The sequence below is a fragment of the Eublepharis macularius genome, chromosome 2, assembly GCF_028583425.1.
Source record: "Eublepharis macularius isolate TG4126 chromosome 2, MPM_Emac_v1.0, whole genome shotgun sequence".
Classification (NCBI taxonomy): Eukaryota; Metazoa; Chordata; class Lepidosauria; order Squamata; family Eublepharidae; genus Eublepharis; species Eublepharis macularius.
This window is the reverse complement of record NC_072791.1, coordinates 198,008,388-198,027,087: the sequence shown is the minus strand read 5'-3', so window position 1 is coordinate 198,027,087 and position 18,700 is coordinate 198,008,388. Positions and strand designations below refer to the sequence as shown.

The 18,700-nt window shown below is 39.2% G+C and overlaps 2 protein-coding genes across 2 annotated transcripts in view; one reads left to right on the top strand and one right to left on the bottom strand.

Moving 5' to 3' along the window:
- The first annotated feature begins 1,995 nt into the window (after positions 1-1,995).
- Positions 1,996-12,863, top strand: METTL5 (methyltransferase 5, N6-adenosine). Its single transcript, XM_054971104.1, has 8 exons — positions 1,996-2,060; positions 5,447-5,556; positions 6,597-6,711; positions 8,335-8,516; positions 9,498-9,580; positions 9,833-9,884; positions 11,076-11,125; positions 12,781-12,863. The coding sequence occupies exons 2-8, from the start codon at positions 5,448-5,450 to the stop codon at positions 12,844-12,846; spliced, it is 657 nt and encodes a 218-aa protein (XP_054827079.1). The 5' UTR covers positions 1,996-2,060; position 5,447; the 3' UTR covers positions 12,847-12,863.
- Positions 12,514-18,700, bottom strand: part of SSB (small RNA binding exonuclease protection factor La) — a 24,365-nt gene continuing 18,178 nt past the window's right edge. The window contains exon 12 of the mRNA XM_054971103.1: positions 12,514-12,991. Within this exon, the coding sequence (XP_054827078.1) occupies positions 12,891-12,991 (101 nt within the window). The 3' untranslated portion in view covers positions 12,514-12,890. The remainder of the gene's footprint in view (positions 12,992-18,700) is intronic.

Here is an 18,700-nt window from a genome sequence, read left to right as displayed (position 1 = left end):
GCATCAGCTCCATTAATTGGTATGGAGCTTTTTGAAAATCCTTTCCTGTAGACAAGATTTGCCACAGCCCATGCCTGGGCCTTTTAAGTTGTTGCTCCTAGCTGGTGGAACAACTTGTCTGAGGAGGATAGGAAAGCTACTATGATCCTGTCCTTCTGCAAATTTTGCAAAAAAAAACTTTTTAGAAGGTTTTTTTTGGTAATGTGGAGTGCTTTTAAAAAGTTAGATAGATGCTGCAACAAAATGCTGTGGCACTTTAGAAACTAATTTATTGTGGATAAGATTTTGTGGGCGCCACTCTTTTTCTTGAGATGCAGGAAATGGAATGTTAGGTATATTACTCAAGTGTAGGAGTAATAAGACACCTAAAGAGAATGGGTTTAATCCCACCAGCTTTTCTACTGGCAAAATAGAGAGGGGGATTCTTTCGACCACAAAATGCAAGTTAGCATGAAACCAGCATGGACAACAGCCACATGGCTGCAGTGTGGAAAAGAACTGGGCAAGATCAAAGAGAAAATCTGTTAGAATCAACCCATTGGACATACAAACACAAAATACATCCTGCACATACACGAATCCAGGCAGCACCTCTCCTAACGTTTGCTGGAGCCCCAACCATACATTCTGAGCAATTGGTGAGACACACTACATACATTTGTTGCTATAATAAAATGGGAGCCAGTTCTTTATGTAGCAAGATAACCTCCCTTGATTCTGATTAAAATCCAGGAAAAAACTTTGGTAATAAATTCCAGTTCTATTAAACAATTGCTGCTTTCTACAAGAAAAACTAGATTGTTACCTGGGCAGCAGAATTTGTTGTTATAAACTGTTTGGACATGGTTATTTTAAAAATAAATGTCAGATACAATACATTGGAAGAGCTACTCCAGTGCTTATTTGGGGAAACACATGGAGGGGGGCAAGGATGCACAGCAAGAGTTCTGCTCAGTCCTGACTTTCAGCAGTACAAAAATAGACTGGGATCTAGAGTTGCCAACTCTGCCTTGGGAAATTCCTGGACATCTGGGTTGGAGCTTGGGGAGGAAAGTGAGCTCAACAAACACGTGACATCATAGGGGCCTCCTTATAGGGGCCTCCTCCCTTTTTCTTGAGAGGAACTGCTCGCTGTAGCCTAGATTTGATTTGTAATTCTAGAACTCCACCTGGATCCCCTCCTGGACTGCAGGGGCTTGACTTGGATCCAGTGATGGAGGGGATGTGTACATCTTGAGATGACAAAGACCTTGGACTGGCCCGGCGTGACGATAACTGTCATTTTATTACATCAATGTAAAATAGAGTTGCCAACTCTGATCTGAGAACTACATGGATATTTCAGGGTGGAGCCTGGAGAGGGTGTAATTTGGGAAGGGAGGAACCTCAGCAGGTTATGATGCCCGAGCCCATTTTCAAGCAGCTATTTTCTCCAGAGGACCGGGTATCTGTCCTCTGGATATCAGATGTAAATCCAGGACAGCTCTAAACTAGGCCCCATCTGGAGGTTGGCAACGCCATCTCTTAATTACAAAAGCCTTCATAAAAAGTGTATTCCTTATGCTGAAGAAAGCAAACGATCACGTAGTTAAATTAAAAAAAACCAATACGGGTGGTTTTTAACCAGTTAAAGCTGTAATCCTACGCAGAGCGAGGGATGCATTAAAAAAAACCTATGGATTTCAACTGTGATCGAGCGCCCGCTCCTTGCATACAATTGTTTTTCACAGGGTATCTGTTGCAGGCTGCATTCCGATTTTTTGCAAGTTTTCTCATGACGCGCCGCTGCATTTCACTCCTAATAAGGGTGTTTAGAATTACAACTCTAGTAACAGTCCACTTCAGCTCACTAGGTCATCGAGCTCCCTCCAACTCATAAAAGGATTCTTTGGGGTTTCTACCGTTCCTCTTTATTTCCAGGAGAGGGAGCAAAACCCCTCTTGCTAAAGTAGGCTAGGAACTAAAAGCAAAGGAGTTGCGTTTCCTTTGTGTATGGGGGACCGTTAAAGTCTCTGCACAATGTGGAAATGGGGAAACCTCTAAGGGAAGCTTCTGCAAAGGTAGGCAGGTTTGAGGTTTATTTCTAGAGCCTGGAGAAGAGGGTGATTTGAGCTGTAGCTTTGTGCCCGTGGGAAGAGGAATGTTGAAATGATCTGGAATCGTATCTGCGTGGAGATATAGATAACACTGGGCGCAACTGTGTATTGGCTTTCTGGTTTCAACCTTTTGCAAATTTGCATGTATATGCCCTGTTACATTGTTTATTGAAATGTCGTTCAGACTGACGGCACTAATTCACACTATGCAATCTACCCTGAGTCTCAGCGAGAAAGAATATAAATGATATAAATAAATACATCCTAAGAAGGTTACTTGGAAGTAAGTCCTGTGTTATTCAGGGTTACTCCCAGGAAAATGCCGTTAGAATTGCAACCTGTTTTCTCTTCCTGTAAGGCTACAAATTTTATGTCCTCTTGCCTTTGAGTAAGTATATAATGTTAGTGCAGATTACTTCGTGTCAGGTAATCAAGCATGTGATCATAGCGCAGGGAGTTTAGAATCTGAATTCACATTGACACAGAGAGTAGGACACGCATCTGCTTGCTCAGCTGCCTGTTAAATATGAGAAATCTCCTAATTACAGTTTGATGTCTCTTGCGATTTCTATGACTTTCGCTCAATTGCCTGTTATTCTAGCTTTGCTTCACTGTCATGTTCTGTCGTTCCCTGTTCCTGAGTGTAAAAAAAAAGGGAATGGAAAAGTTCTTTCCCTTAAACCATAGAAGAAGGTGTTTTTGTTTTGCTGCGATGGTACTTTGTTGAGTGCTTTAGTGTAATACTTTAAGCCAGGCTAGGTATGTGAGCATAGAACAGCAGTTCAGAGCATGGTCATGTTGTATTTTAGCTTTTTCCAGGGTAGATCAAAAGCAATAACATGATATTAAGTTAATAAGAATGGGTGGGGAACCTTTTATCATTTTAATGACTTTAACTTGTACTCCCAATACAATAAAAAGGTTGATGTAGGTGGGCATACTGTCATCCTCTTGCACTCAGCTTTAAAAGAGCATGGCTGAATTATGAGCATTTTAGCACATGAGTACAAAAAAGTGAGGGCTCAGTCTACAGAGGAGACAGCTTGCATGGGAACAGGAAGAGGACATCTACAGTCTCTAGATAAAAATCTGAAAATTTAGTGCCAGGGACTATGGTAAAACTAATCAGCTGTGTTCCTACACTTCCCTTCTAGTCAAATTTAAGCTTTCTTGAGAGTCCCTTATTTGCAGAGTAAGCACTAGAAAGAAGTGGAGGAGCAGGAGTTGTGTTATGGATGCTGTCTAATCAGTGTCAACGCCATTGCTAACCATGTTTCATACAGCACTTTGTAGCAATTTCGAACCAGTGAACTGCTATCTGGGAGCTGAAAATAAATTATATCCCTAAAACATAAGCAATTTGTAAAGGAATGCTAACAGGCAGTGGTATCCTAAGCTTGTCTACTCAAAAGTAAACCACGCTGAGTTCTGTAGGACTTACTCAATCACACAGGGTTCTCCAGCAGGTAGCGCACAATTTCTAGTAGCTTATCAGCAGCTGCAGTTGCTTGTGCGGCAGCTCCAGAAGGACCAGGAAAAGACTGCAAAAAGATTTGCTCTAGGCTTTTTTTTAAAAAAGAAGAAGCTTTTATTTTAAAGCTTTAGTTTTATTTTCATTTCTATCTGTGCTGCTTAGCTGAGAACTTTATTTTTGGTGGCCTTCTTAGTCCTTGTCCTGTTTCTAGGACAGAAAAAAAACTTGGAAACGTGGGAGGTGGGTATGAAGATGGGCCTTTGAAATCTATAGGGCTACCTTGCCTGGGTGACTTTGGTACAGGAGTGTAAGTTTTCACAGGCCCAGTTTTCTCTGTCTCTGAGGAAAGACTGCAGGCCTCCTGACTAGCTGCACCTGGAGCCTGTTGTTCTCCAAGAAAAATGTCCTTGGGGGGCAGGGAGTATCAGTCTCCAGCTACCCTCCCCGGTTTCTCATGCTAGCACTGCAATTATCTGTGCATTCATTGGCTAACAGTTATTGAAAAGATGGCTGCTTACAGCCCTTTGGCTCCTCTTGTCCCAGAATCATTCTACCAGCATGTGAGAGAGGGGTTTTTCTTCATGCCAGATACCAAGATGACCAGAACTGCATGGCATGGTTTTGGACTTTCCTTTCTAAGTCTGTATGAGCAATACCTGGAAGCTACATCAGAGATGCAAATTAGCAAGCTTTTAATGTCTAGTTAGAGTTAGCCAGCATAGACAAAATTGTTATGATTTTCTTTGCCTATTGCTTTGTGCTTCAGTAGAGTGGTTCCTGTCCTGCATACACTCTTCCTAATCTGATTTACTTAATAAACAAAACATTTTTTACTTCTGGTGTCAAGAGTTGCTGATTGTGCGCTTATATTCTCATAAATGAACCCAGAGACTGAGGAGTCTCAAACTAAGGGCTAGACCCCTGTAAGGCTGCTAGGAGATTCGAGTGGCTGTCAGTTCAGCACTTGGGAATGGTAGCACAGGCTCTCTAAGTCTAGACAGCAGGTAACCAGGGACTTTTTTCATTACTCAGAAATAGCTGTCTATAAAGAAGAGGCTGGTGACCCTTGCCCTGGTCAGGTTACTTAGGATTGCAGTTTAGGTCTCTGAGCAATGAACAAACAACAGCTGTGCATTGATTGTGATATATTGATTGAGCATCTGGAAGGACCCTTAGACTGCATTCCTCTGCACACTTGCTTGAGAGCAAGTCTTAATGAATGCTGTGGGGTTTACATTGAGTAAACATGCTTAGGATTTTATTTATTTATAGCTCGTTTTTTTTCCCCTGAGACCAAAGGCAGATTATGCAGGGCACAACAATGCAATCAAATAGCATAAGACATCCAGCGAACAATGCAACATGACTAGGATCTCCAAAATTAGAAGTAACCCAAAAAGTATGTCATAAACAATGCAAAAAAATGGAATTACAAAAGTAGAAAACAATGCAGTAAAAGCAAGATAACGCATACAGTAAATGATGCAATCCTGTTCCCTTTATTAAACTCCCTTATACTAAAGCTTTACCCTCCTGAACAATTTACGCAGTTCTGGAATGACAGAGGCCTAGAGGGCCTTCCTGGCCTCCTTGGGTCGGCCATTCCACAAAGTGGAAGTCAGAACAGACAAAAACCCATGAATGGGGCAGCTGTCAACTTTATCCATTTGCAGGGTGGTACCTTCAGAAGCCTTTGATATGAAAATAGACGGACAGTTATAGCAAAAGGAGAATCTACAAAAAATGACCAGGTCATTTATAATACAAGACAAGCAGCAGAAATCGGCAGTGCACTTTTGGGTCCCAGGCACGAATAGGAAAAGCATGATCATATTTTATTCATAGGCATATTTTATTGTATCTTTTAAAACCTCAGGATGAAGAAATTAAAACTTAAAGAACTTGAATGCTGTCTTCAGCAAGTTGATGGTTTTGAGAATCCAAAACTGCTACTTGAACAATATCCAACAAGGCCACATATAGCAGGTAAATTTCAGTTCTCATGATTCTGGTTACCCATAGATACTACAAGAGTATATTGCAGATTCTGACAACCTCCTTCTAGACTGTAGCTCAATGTATGGTTCAACTGATGGGAGTAATCTATTGATATCTAATAGAAAACACCATGACATTGATTTTGTTAAGGTATCTTATTAACAAGCCTTAGGTTGGAGATCAGAAGTAATTTCCCTGGAATGATTGTGATAATCAAGAACTTAATTGTTCTAAGACCAGAGTTTGGTAAATTTATGAAGCATATTGAATTATGACAGCCTAACATGCCTGCCTGTCAAGGTCTGGAATAGGTTCTTCCCTGTTGAAAAGCAGGGGTCCACATATACAGAAGAAATTATCAAGTGCAATTACGCCCTGCGTTAGGATTAAGGACATTTTCGTATGAAACAAGGGGTTAGTGGGACAGCATGTTCTTTCTAGTTAATTTTCACATTTGGGGATCACACGGGATTTGGATAGCTTGTGTAGCTCTAGTGTGCCTTACCTTGTATCCTGTAATTTTCTGTGTGCTTGAGCCATATGTATTTTTAAAATTGTTATTGGCCTTTACGATCACTTCTGGTTCAATCTTTGTGATTGCTGTTGCTCTGTGGTGCTGGAGAGTGCCCTCAAGTTACAGCTAACTTATGGTGACCCCCTGCTGGGGTTTTCATGGCAAGAGGTGGTTTGCCATTGCCTGCCTCTGCAGCCTTGGTCTTCATTTGAGGTCTCCCATCCAATTACTAACCAAGGCTGACCCTGCTTAGCTTCTGAGTTCAAGTCTTCATGATTGCCGTTGCTCCGTAAAGTAGATGATATGTCTTTGGATGTAGGGCCTTAGTTGGGGGGCTCAGGCAGAAGGGAAGGAGATGGGCCTTTGCATCATTCCAAACTTGCTGCACTATTTCTTGTATATACTTTTTTGTTATTTGCTGTGGCTGTGCTGAAGCAATAAAGTATATTGGATATTATTTATTGTATAATCCTAATCTTGTGAACCTCTATTTTTTTTTGGTCTTCTCCTCTAGCATGTATGCTTTACACAATTCATAATACGTTTGATGATATTGAAAACAAGATAGTTGCAGATCTGGGATGCGGTTGTGGTATGCTGAGCGTCGGCAGTGCCATGCTGGGAGCAGGGTAGGCTTCTTACATATTATTTTTTCTCCCTTGCTTTCTTAATAACAAGAAAGATGGTGTTCGTGCCAGTTTATACTTCAGTAGAAGGCTAAACCAACATCTTTATGAAACCCATCAATCCCATCATGGTTGGCCTTCTTCTTTAGAACTCAGCCTCATAAAAGTGCAAATAATAACCCTTGGAAACATTTCTCTGCCTCTGGATTGGAAGTTGAGGGCCTAGATTAGATCGATATTCTTCTGTGCATCAGCCTGCCCCCCATCTGGGCAGGGCCAGTCTTATGAAAAAAATGGTACCCGACCCAGTCAAGTCAGGGTGGAGTGGACTTGGCTGGACAGGCAGCGAGTCTCTTTTTCCTTCCCTCTTTTTTGGGTGGGTGAGTGAGAGGACGTGGGCATGGTCCTTTTTCAGGGCTGGTTTTTCCTCCCAGTCTGCCCCTGCTGTACTTCTGAACATGCATTTATGTGAAGATCATCTGCATTGTATTGCTTGGACTAAGATGTGCATTCACCATCCACATTCTTGTGCAACTGCCAATGTTAATTGCTTCTTTATATATGACTAGCACTGCATGAAGGTGGTAAATAACTATCACCTATTCTCGCTTTCTTGCAACATGTTTTTCACTATGTGACAAGCAACACACAGGACCAAATTAGCAAGAACAAGGCAGCATAGGGGCATTGGTCCCCTTAGCCATTTTTATTTATTGTGCATACTTATGTCTATTTTGAGTTGTTTCACCAGCATTAAGTAACTAGAACTTTGTCAATCTGCCTAAATGCCATTACTTTTTGCTTCAAAGATGTTAGGCTCTATTCGCCATATGCCAGGGAATGAGACAGTAGAACGTTGAAGAAATGCGGATAACAGATTCCAACTTTGAATATTCCTTCACATGAAAAACTCCATGCAAGCAGAAAAGTAGCACAGTCAGAAAACAGTTTCTGTTTCCCTTGCTTTGCGTGTTTTGTTGGTTTTCTGTTTGCAGGGAGTTTTTGAACATAGGGCAGCATTCCACAATGGAATGATCCATGATGTTCTTCGTGCAGTCTGAAGTGGTACAGTTTTTTCTTATCCTCACATTTAGTTACATTATTGATTAGCTATATGGGAAGGAGAGGATAGTTTGGTGTAGTGGTTAAGAGTGGCTGGACTCTAATCTGGAAAACCGGGTTTGATTTCTCACTCCTCCACTTGGAGCCAGCTGGGTGACCTTGGGTCAGTCACACTTCTTTGGAGCTCTCTCAGCCCCACCACCTCACAGGGTGATTGTCGTGAGGATAGTAACAACATACTTCGTAAACCGCTCTGAGTGTGCGTTAGGTTGTCCTGAAAGGTGGTATATAAATTGAATATTACTATTATTCACATGCTAAATTTCTGAATGAACAAAGTCCATCGTTTGGCCAGCCTTGATACAAGAAAGTCCTTTAGGAATGTGTTTCCTTCTTTCTACTTTCATTAATGTATCAAGTTGTTTTGATCAGTTTAATACAAATGACAGATACCCAAATGAAGTACTATGCACCATATACAGATACTTATAATAGAAGGGAGCAAAATAATATGGTTGAACATTGTTTTAAATGTTGTATTGGCTGGCTTTTTCCTTTGTCTAGGTTGTGTATAGGCTTTGACGTTGATCCTGATGCTCTGGAAGTATTTAACAGAAACTCGGAGGAGTTTGAGCTCACAAACATTGACATGGTTCAGTGCAATGTATGCTCTTTATCTGAAAAAATGGTAAAAACATTTGATACAATTATTATGAATCCTCCCTTTGGAACCAAGCACAATAAAGGTAATTTTATTTCCCTTGAGTTTTCATGCAGTAACAGCTATCCTTATTGCATAAGTGGGCTTCCAGTGATGAAGAAAGTTACAGGAGACTGTTTTTGATATGTTCTCTAGACCATTCTCCCCCTTCAGAGTCTTGGTCTGCCTGAATTCATCCATCCAATTGCATATCTGATCACACTTCTGGACAAGGTCTGGACAAGTGATTCTCAAACTGTGGGTTAGGATTCAGGAGTGGGTTGTGAGGCCAGGAAGGAAGAGGGTAACCAGGGAGAGGTGGCTCTGGGAGGCTTGATGGCAGATTTGGGTTTGATGCTACATAATATGTGACACAGCCATGAAATGCAGCTTCTTCCCCAATCGTGCTATTTATTCATAAATACTAAACACGAACAAATTAATGTTCATTGTTAACTGAAATGAGCTTCCTGCATTTTATGCTGGTGCGGGGGGAACAATGGGTTGAACCATATTTTCCGGTAACGAAAAAGGGAGGATCACAAAAAATGCTATAACTAGGGATTATGGGAGCAGCATAGACAAAAGCCATGTGGGTCAGGGGCTGGAATAAGGAGGTGAATTAGGTGAGGTTGAATGAAAACGCTGGCTGGATCCAACCCTGGGTGAAGTTACCTTGCAAGTGGGTTTTGAAAAGTAAGTTTAGAAATGCAGCCAGCATTTGAAAGCAACACTTTTCTTGCTGTGCAAGCGGGAAGTTTGAAACTACAAACAGCTAGAAAAGTGCTGCGGGTAATGCTGCTTTGCCGGCCCCCAGAAGTGACGAACCATGAACCGAATGAACCATTTCGTGAATTGGGCAAATCCATGAACCACGAACTACCACAAACTGCCATTTTCCCGCTTCATGTCCATCTCTAAAAACGACCTTAGACAAAAGGCAGCACGTAGTATTTAAAAACGAAAATGTGCTTATTGTTGAATAAATCAGAGGCTCCAAGCTTAGAACAATTTTTATTTTTCATAGGGATGGATGTGGCTTTTCTCAAGACAGCTGTGCAGATGGCAAGAACAGCTGTTTACTCTTTGCACAAAACGTCCACCCGCGAGGTGAGTTTTACAGATGTTTCCAGAGAGCCAGAACTGATGGGAGAGCCAGCAGATTGAAAATCTGCTTCAACCTTCAAACATAATGCTGCTAAAACAGTCTAAAAGTTAAGGATTATTGCCTGTCATTATATTGGAATTAATCCTGTGGCACAAGCAAGATGGAAGCTGCATCAATTTAGGCGTAGTCTGTTAGGGATTCAGCTTTTGTTAAGTACCAGGACTACTAAACACCTCAACTTCTTCCATACTCAGCATATTCAGAAGAAAGCTGATGACTGGAAAGTGAAAATGGACGTTCTAGCAGGTAAGAACAACCTCTTTAGAATGGCCCAAAGGCCTGTCATGTAATTCTGCTGCTGAAAGTTTAGTCGTACGCACTGCTTATGTGCAAACCCTCTGTAAGCTACTCCAAGCCATTTGGGGAACAGCAGAGTATAATTTGTATGTTTTAAAAATTAATTAGAACAGCAATTTTATGCTGACTGTTCTGAAAATCCTGCCTCAGCTTAACCCTTGCTATCCCACAGCAAATATTTCTCTTTAGCCATCTTGGAAGTCTTTTAAAGCTTGAAACACAACGCTGTTTTAAACGTCATTTTTTGCAGCAGCTACATAGAAGCTTGATCACATGTAAGCTAGGAGCAGCCAAGTAGGTAAAGCTCCAAGGTATCTTGCTTTGTAGAAGCTGATCTGGTTGCGTTCCTGATGTTCAGCGATGACGCATTGAAGATTTTCCTGAATCTGCATCTTTCTTAAACCATAGAAATAAGGTGCAGATGAAGTATTTAGTCCTCAGTAGCCCAATCTGGGCAAACCTCCAGTGACCACAATCAGATCTCACAATGGAGGTCAAACCTGGTTTATTTTCATGCTCTAGAGCTTTCTTCCTTCTTGCATAGGACCCAAATTGAAGAACTCCTGGTTTCTAAATTCATCAGTCTAACAACAGTTGGTTGTGATGTCTCAAAGCTGCCATAAATTGGATTCAAATGTAATTGTTCCTAAACCGGGAAGTCTTCAGGCTTGGTTCTGCACTCAGAGGGAGAGAAGTAGAGATGTGCCTTCCCCAGAGTAAGCCGGACCCATTCTCGAACAAGCATGATTTTGTGTATGATGCCTAAATATAGCCATTGCGTTAGACCCAAAGTTGTTCGGTGCTTGTGGGAGGATGATTTTTGCTGATTGTCCCTTTCATAACAGACTTCTGCATGAAACATCATGTCGTTCCTGAGAGTCCTGTAGCACCCCCCCCCCCAACAGCATAGTAGGCAGAGAAAAAAGGAAAAGATTGGTTCTGTAAGCAGAACGTGCGGCCCTGCAGAACCCATTACTTTCCTGATTCAAGCGATTTTTCCCAACAGAAATTATAGAACAGAATTTGATGGTATTCAAGCTACCATTTTACTTCACCAATAATTAAAGCATATGTATAGGAGCAAATTGCCTCTATTCTTTGTATGCACTAATTATAACTTAAATTCTCATTTATTGTTAGAACTAAGATACGACTTACCAGCATCATATAAATTCCACAAAAAGAAATCGGTAAGTATGGATTCTGTTTTAACTGAGTGGAGATATTAATTTGCACCTTAAGCATGAGGCTTAAGCAGCTTTCCCACAGTGCCAGCTGGACTACTGCTAAGCTAGATGTTTGTTTGAGCCCCGGTGAAAATTTCTTGATTGGTGCTTTCTGTAACAGTCAAGACACAAAACTTAAACTGAGAAGCAAAGCAAAGCACTCTGGATATATCTTCAATTTAAAAAAATGTAGTCTGGTGGCAATAATCTTTAAACTACTTGAATCTACAATGTAAGGCCCATTAAAAATTTTCCCATGCACCTTGATTACCTCGTCCTTTCCCGCTCTTTTCTCTGAGGCCAGTTGAAGACCACTGCTGGGGTAGTTTCTGGACTTGAATAAGTGATTCCTGAGTTTGAATTCCACCGTAACCGTTTATCATATAGGAAAGATTTTAAGTAATTCACTTGGAGAATAAGAACTATAGGTTCCTCCACCCTCACCTTCTTGTTCAAAGTTGAGAAAACTGACAAGAGAGGGAGGGTAATGTTATAGTGATAGCTCAGATGCCCAAGGAAAGGCGAATAGAAGATTCCAGTGTTAAGGAGAGCTTCCGTGGTCTGCTTGGTTAATTGTCTGTCTGCATACTTAGCAACATTGTGTAAAATAAACCACTTCTATATAGGTCACAGAATTCAGCTTTTTTTAAGCAGACACTACTGGTCCAGATTACACCCAGATCTCTCTTAGTTCCTTCAGTTTTGAATTTTAGCGTTGGCTTTTAATAAGAAATATTATAAAATCAGCCCTCCCGAAACAGCTTGGCTAGGGTAAAGTCTAGCTTTCCTGTTGTCAAGAAATGGGATAACCCTACCTGAATTGACAGTAATACAGTGGCTCCTAAAAGGCCTGTATAGACACTTCCGGGAATTATAACAATTCCTTATCTGAAATAGCACACAAGCCTGGAAATTGCTATCACTCCACCCCACTTTACTGATAGAAACTAAGGCTTGAAAGCTGGCAATATTGTTATAGTTGCCTAGCAGTCCCCACAAGGGCTGCTGCAGAAGGTATTGGTTTCTTAAAGATACAGTCATTGCTTCAATTATTGGGAGGGGGATAACCCCCTCCATGATTATTTTTTTTTAAGATTTCAGATTTTTCTGCAAATCTGGGGCTTTTCTCAGGTTTATAGAAATATCTGTCCTGTCTGTTTGTGACCTAGTCTCTGGATTTAAGTATCCAGATATGGGGCCATGTTGAGAATTAGATAAATTGATGGTGATGCCTAATAGAAGTTGTGAGATGATCCCTTTAGAGCAACTCAAATGTTTCCTGTAATTGTGGTACACGAAAGAAGATTGACCGATATTCTGTGTAAGTGAGCACGGGAAAGCCATTCAAAACATTGACAGAATCAGCTACATGTTTTATTAGTAGATACCTCTTAACCCAATAACTCATTGTATTGACATTTAAGATGCTGCAGTTTATTTGATATATGTAACTTACACAACTTTTATACACAGTTTACACAGCTGCTTAAGCCTTCCCGTTTAGTCTTTGATTGTATAACAAAACTATAAATATAAAAAAATTGCATGGTAAACTAGGCATCCGGGGGGGGGGGGGGAAGAGTCTAAATTGAATCAGCTTTCTTTTTTGCCTTTTGCAGGTTGACATAGAAGTAGATTTTATTAGATTCTCAACAGAAAAGAAGACAAATGAAGGAATGACTTAAAACGTCTTAAAAGTAGAATAAAAACTCAATGCTTTTTTGAAGTATTATTCCTGATCTCCAGCTCCGTTTTCTGTCTTTAGCTGCTTTGAGGCACGTTCTTCTTGCTCTGTGTCTTCTAATGGTCTTTTCTTTGGACTTGCTGGCCCTGTAACATTTGAGATCCGTCAATGATACGATGCGCAGTTCAAGGCAATGAAAATGAAGCAAATAATATCCACGTTTTTTTAAAAACAGCTAGCCATTTTCTCTACTTTTCTCTAAATATGCTCATATGGAGCTGCTTAAATTTGGCCAGAATGGATGTTACCTGAATTCACACAGAATTTTTCTATAGCACACCCTGTCCCCCCCCCCCTCAGCTCCATGCATGTTGGCTATCTCATCCAGAACATCGGAGTAACACACACATTCCTCCATTATAGAAACTCCAGCTCTCTGGGACTCCTGAAAGAGTCTCTTAAAATTCTAAGTACAGAGCAGTAACGTTTTCAGAATTCAGTTTAGGGACTTCTCCAAACAGAAGATAGTATCCAGACTGCATATTGAAAGGGCATGATCATTTAAGGCCCATATCTTACATAACCCCAGCAGCACTGCAGCATAGCTCCTTCCTGTGCTATCATATAAGAGAAGAATATTATGGTATGGTTCCTCCTTCTGCAAACTGGATTGAGCAGCAGCATTGCTTCATCCTATGTGATCCAGGATTCCTTGCATTTACAAGGTAAGAGAGCAGCCTGAATCCTGCCTGGCCCAATCTCATCAAGAGTTCAGAAGCTACGCAGGGTTGGCCCTGGGTGGAGACCACCAAGGAAGACTGATAATGGTAAACCCACTCTGCTTGTCTCTTGCCCTTAAAAACCTTTTCAGAATTCAGTTTGGTGTAGTGGTTAAGAGTACAAGACTCTAATCTGGAGAACTGAGTTTTGATTCCCCACTCTTCCACTTGAAACCAGCTGGGGGACCTTGGGTCAGTCACAGCTTCTAGGAGCTCTCTCAGTCCCACCCACCTCACAGGGTGTGTGGTTGTTGTTGTTGTGGGGATAACAACATACTTTGTAAACCGCTCTGAATGGGTGTTGTCTTGAAGGGCAGTATATAAATCAAATGTTATTGTTATTATTTCAGGTTGTGTGACTCAACAGCACTTTATTATTAATTATACATTTGTATGGGAGGGAGTCACACAGCAGCATTTCCCATGCCAAAGGAATGACGGTGCTAGCAGGGATCGACAAGATCATATTGGTACTTCTAGCTCAGTGGTTCCTTCTTCATCCATGACACACTTCTTTAAAAAAATTATTCCAAAGTAAGGTATGGAACATACGCAGCTCAGCTTTGCTCATGCAGCCTTAAAAGCACTTTCTTGCCTTCTTCCTCTTCCTCCTCTGGCTCATTCTGCCCCCCCACCCCAGCTCATTCCTCCCCCATGCTAGTGGGCTCAAAGGTGGTGGTGGGGGGGCTGCAGTGAGAGGAGAAACTGGCAAAAACTCCTCCTCCTCTTCTGCACACTGAATAGAGCATACGTGGTAAGGGAGATTAGGATTCAAGCCTAAGAATTTTAAAACTGTGTTCTATCATAGTGTCCCTGTTAACACTCCTGAGGTATCAAGCTGATTTTAACAGGAGTAAAAAAGGTCAGTTTCCACCAGGTAGAGATTTTTGGGATTTATGGACAAAAATTGCTCTCATTTTTATTCTCTTTACTCAGGAAAACATACAGAGGGATCCTTTTCTCCCTATCTTCACAGTAATCTTGTGAAAGAGGTTAGGCAAAGATTTTTTAAAGCAATTTTTATTATTGATATAAAATAGCAGAAAAGCATATTGCAAATGACAAAAAAATAGGAAGATAAAAGAAAAGAGATACAAGAAAAAAATGAAAGAGATACTGCATAATCCTAATTCTATAGTTTTCAAAAATCCAACCAATACTTCAAATCTTCTAAATAATTTTTCCAATCAATTAGAATATTATTGCTCCATTTACATTAAAATGTACAACTTCTACTGTATTCTTCTAAACTTTCACAGCTTATCCTAATATAATATGTATAATATTTTCCCCATCTTTCCTAAAACTCTTATATGGATCTTTTATTAATATAATTTGTTAGTTTGGCCTGCTAATTTATCTTCTCCTCATTTAGGGCAGCAATTAGTTTTCTATTTGGCTGCAAATATCATTCTGGCCATCATTATCATATAATTAAAAACTTAAATTTGGGGGAAACTTTGGGGGCAGAATACCCAATGACACAGTCTTTGGATCCAGAGCAAATTTTATTTACAAGACATTTTGTATTATGTCATGTATTTCGTTCCAATTTTTTTAAGTTATTTTACAGGTCCACTATATATGGTAAAAAGTGCCATCACGTTCTTTACATTTCCAGCATTTTTCCTTATAATCTTTAATCCATTTTTTCTATATCTTTCAGTATAATATACCATCAGAAAAACTCCTTATGTTAATTTTAACATTCGACTCTGTAAATTTGATGTCTTTTGTGCATAAAGTTTCCTACTGTTGCATAGTAATTTCCTCCCCAAGATTCCGCATCTACTTGATCATACATGGTTTTACTTGTCCTTTTCTATCAAATTGCAGTATTTTATAAATTTGTCCCAACAGATGTTCTTTGTGCTGTATGATCAATTTTTCAAATTCTTCCCTGATCGTCCCACTTGCTGTTTTTATTTCACTTCTCAATTGTAAATATAATAGCCACTGTATATTTTTGCCTTCATCTTTTAGGTTTTGCCAAGTTTTTATTCTTCCTTGTGAATTAATCACTTCTCCATAAGTTATTGAGTCATTACTCTTTCTAACATTTTTATCATAATATGCCTCCAATGGGAACATTAATGGAGATATCAAAGGGCTGATTCTTCTTCAACATTTCCCCCAAATTTTAAATAATCCTCTGATCAGATGGTATTTTTTAATGGAGTTGAGCTCAGTATTTTTAGTCCATAAATAACGTCTTCCTTCATCCAAATCTGCCACTTCAAATTTGATTGTTATTTTGTTTGGCACTGTAATCCAATCTGCAATCCAAACCAGTCCAACTGCTTGATAATATTTGGTGCTGCTAATACTTTATCTCTGCCATTCATTCAAAGTTTTTTTATTGTATATAAATTTATAATATTTGGAATAAAAAATCAGTTTTGATAACACATTCATCTTTATTACTGCAATTCTCTCCAACCATGAATTTTTCAATTTTGTCCACTTCCATAGATCCTCTTGTATGGTTAGCTAAACTCTGTAATTGTCTCTAAATAATGTGTCATTTTGGCCAGTCAGATTTATTCCCAAATATTTTATTGTATTTGAAGTTATTGTACAACCTGTAATTGTTTTATTGTTTTCATTTTCTTCCTATATCCTGAAAGATGTCCAGATTCTTCTATATATTCCATAACATATTGAATTGATGCCTGCAGGTTAATATTAATACTACATCATCTGCATAGCTCATTCTTAAATTCTTCTCCATCTACTTTTAAACCTTGAATTCTTGGATCTTGTCTGATTCTCACAGCCAATGCCTCCAGTGCGAGAATAAATAATAATGGCGATATTGGGCATCCTTGACGGGTGCCTTTTTAATTTGAGTTCCTTCAGATAACAGTATTAACTGAAATCTTTGCAAACAGAGAGCCAGTTTGGTGTAGTGGTTAAGCGCGCGGGACTCTAATCTAGAGAGCCAGGTTTGATTCTTCACTCCTCCACCTTGGGTCAGTCACAGTGTCTAGCTCTCTCAGCCCCATCCACCTCACAGGGTATTTTGTTGTGGGGATAATAATAACATACTTTGTAAACTGCTCTGAGTGGGTGTTAAGTCATCCTCAAGGGCAGTATATAAATTGAGTATTATTATTATTTTGTATATATTTTGAATGCAGTTCATAAATTTAGATCCACAATTAAAATATTCCAGTATATTCAATAGAAAGGGCCACGTCAGATTAAATACTTTTTCTGCATCCAAAAACATGAGTGTTGCTTTCTTCTCTCTTTTTCAACTCTTCCATTACATTCATAACAAAGCGTATGTTATCTTTCATATATCTCTTTGCTACAAAACCTGTTTGATCAGGGTGAATTCAAGATGTTATGCCCTTCTTCTTAGCCACAATTCCTATTTAAATTCCTCTCATATACACCTTTGCACATTTCCTAAATTGTTGCTGTAGATACATCTATTATGTTATTTACTCTGAAAAATTATTTTAGATCTTTCTTAAGCTTCTACAACAAGAAGAGATATTGGAAAAATATATCAATAAATCTCAATCTGCCTCTTCTATATCCGTATTGTTGCCAAACTACCTCTATTGGGTTATGATCTGCTGGTATCTTCAGTAGTATTTTAACACTTTTTAGATTTATGATCAAAGATTTGGAGAACCAACACACATCAATTCTGGGGAGTACAATTTGTGTCTATACAAGAAGAAAGTTTTTCATTCGGGTTTAAAACTCTCCAAGCATCTTCTATTTTTAACATTTCCATGTATTTTAATACATTGTTGGTAGTTTGTCTCTTTTAGTCTTAGATTTCTTTAAGTCTATAACCCTGTTCATGTCACTAACAATTATTGTCTCCCCTTCCTGAAAATCTAATGAAGTCTGGAAAAGGCATATATTGATGATCAAGTGCATGTCTTCCCCTCCAAAAGTCTTGTTTTCAAAATCATATATCTTCCTTCTGTGTTACGTTTTTCTTCCAATATGTTAATCTATGGATTGTTTATATATTGAACCTCATTTTTTAAATTTTTGGCTGAGGCCACAAACTTTACCATTTTTTTTTTATTACTCAGGATATATTCGTGTTCTTCCTTAGTATGCATCTCTTGAATACATATATTTGCACTTTCCTTCATTGATTGATTAAATATTTTAGTTCGTTTTGAGGGTGAATTTAGCCCTCAAAACAAACTTAAAACTAAAATGAAGGAACTAAAATGAAGGAAATAAAAGTCCTATCAGTAAATTAATTTCCTTCATTTCCTTCATTTTAGTTCCACTTAACTCAGTTTATCTTCTTCCTCTCTTACCAACACACTTGAATTTTTTTCCTGATCTTTTGAGTGTTTTCTTTTGAACTTGTTGAGGTTGCTCCTTCAAAACCTTCAGATTTCTTTTGCTAATTTTCTGGCTTGATCCACAGTCGTGATAATCTTTCTGCCTTTGGGGAGAGTAATCTCAATAGCAAAGCAGTATTTCAGTTCTTTCCTTTATAATATTTTTGTTAAGAAAGCAAATTCTTTCCTGTTCTTTAAGATACTTGTTGGTGGGTCTTGAAAAATCTGTATCTCCTTATCCAATACTCTGAGTGCAGAGTCTCTTTGTTCAATATGGTGTCCTGGGGGGGGGGGGGGGCGTGTTATGTGAAGTGTACCAAAATATCTTGTGGGAAATTTATCTTCTAACTCCAATTTTCCAAAACTTTCTGGTATCCTCCCTAATGTGTAAATTATTAATATTAATAATACCAAAAATATGAATTAATTATTATTTTGCACCTCTAGAGGTTCCAATCTCGGTTCTGTTTTTTCCAATTAATGCTCATCTAAACAGATACTGGTTTGTTTTTCTTTAATCCCTTTGATCTCTTGTGTGTTGCCTTACATAGCTTTTTTAATTTCTGTAAGCCTGGTTAATAGCTCACTTTTAATTTCTTGCAGTCCAATAGTTATTTGTCTTAAACTCTTCTGTTTCCTTTTCTCCACCTGTTGAATTAATCCTATCACTGTCTGCTGTGATTGTTGTAATTGATTTGCTAGTGATTCAATCATCCTTGATAAATCATTTGACATTTTATCCGGCTGATCA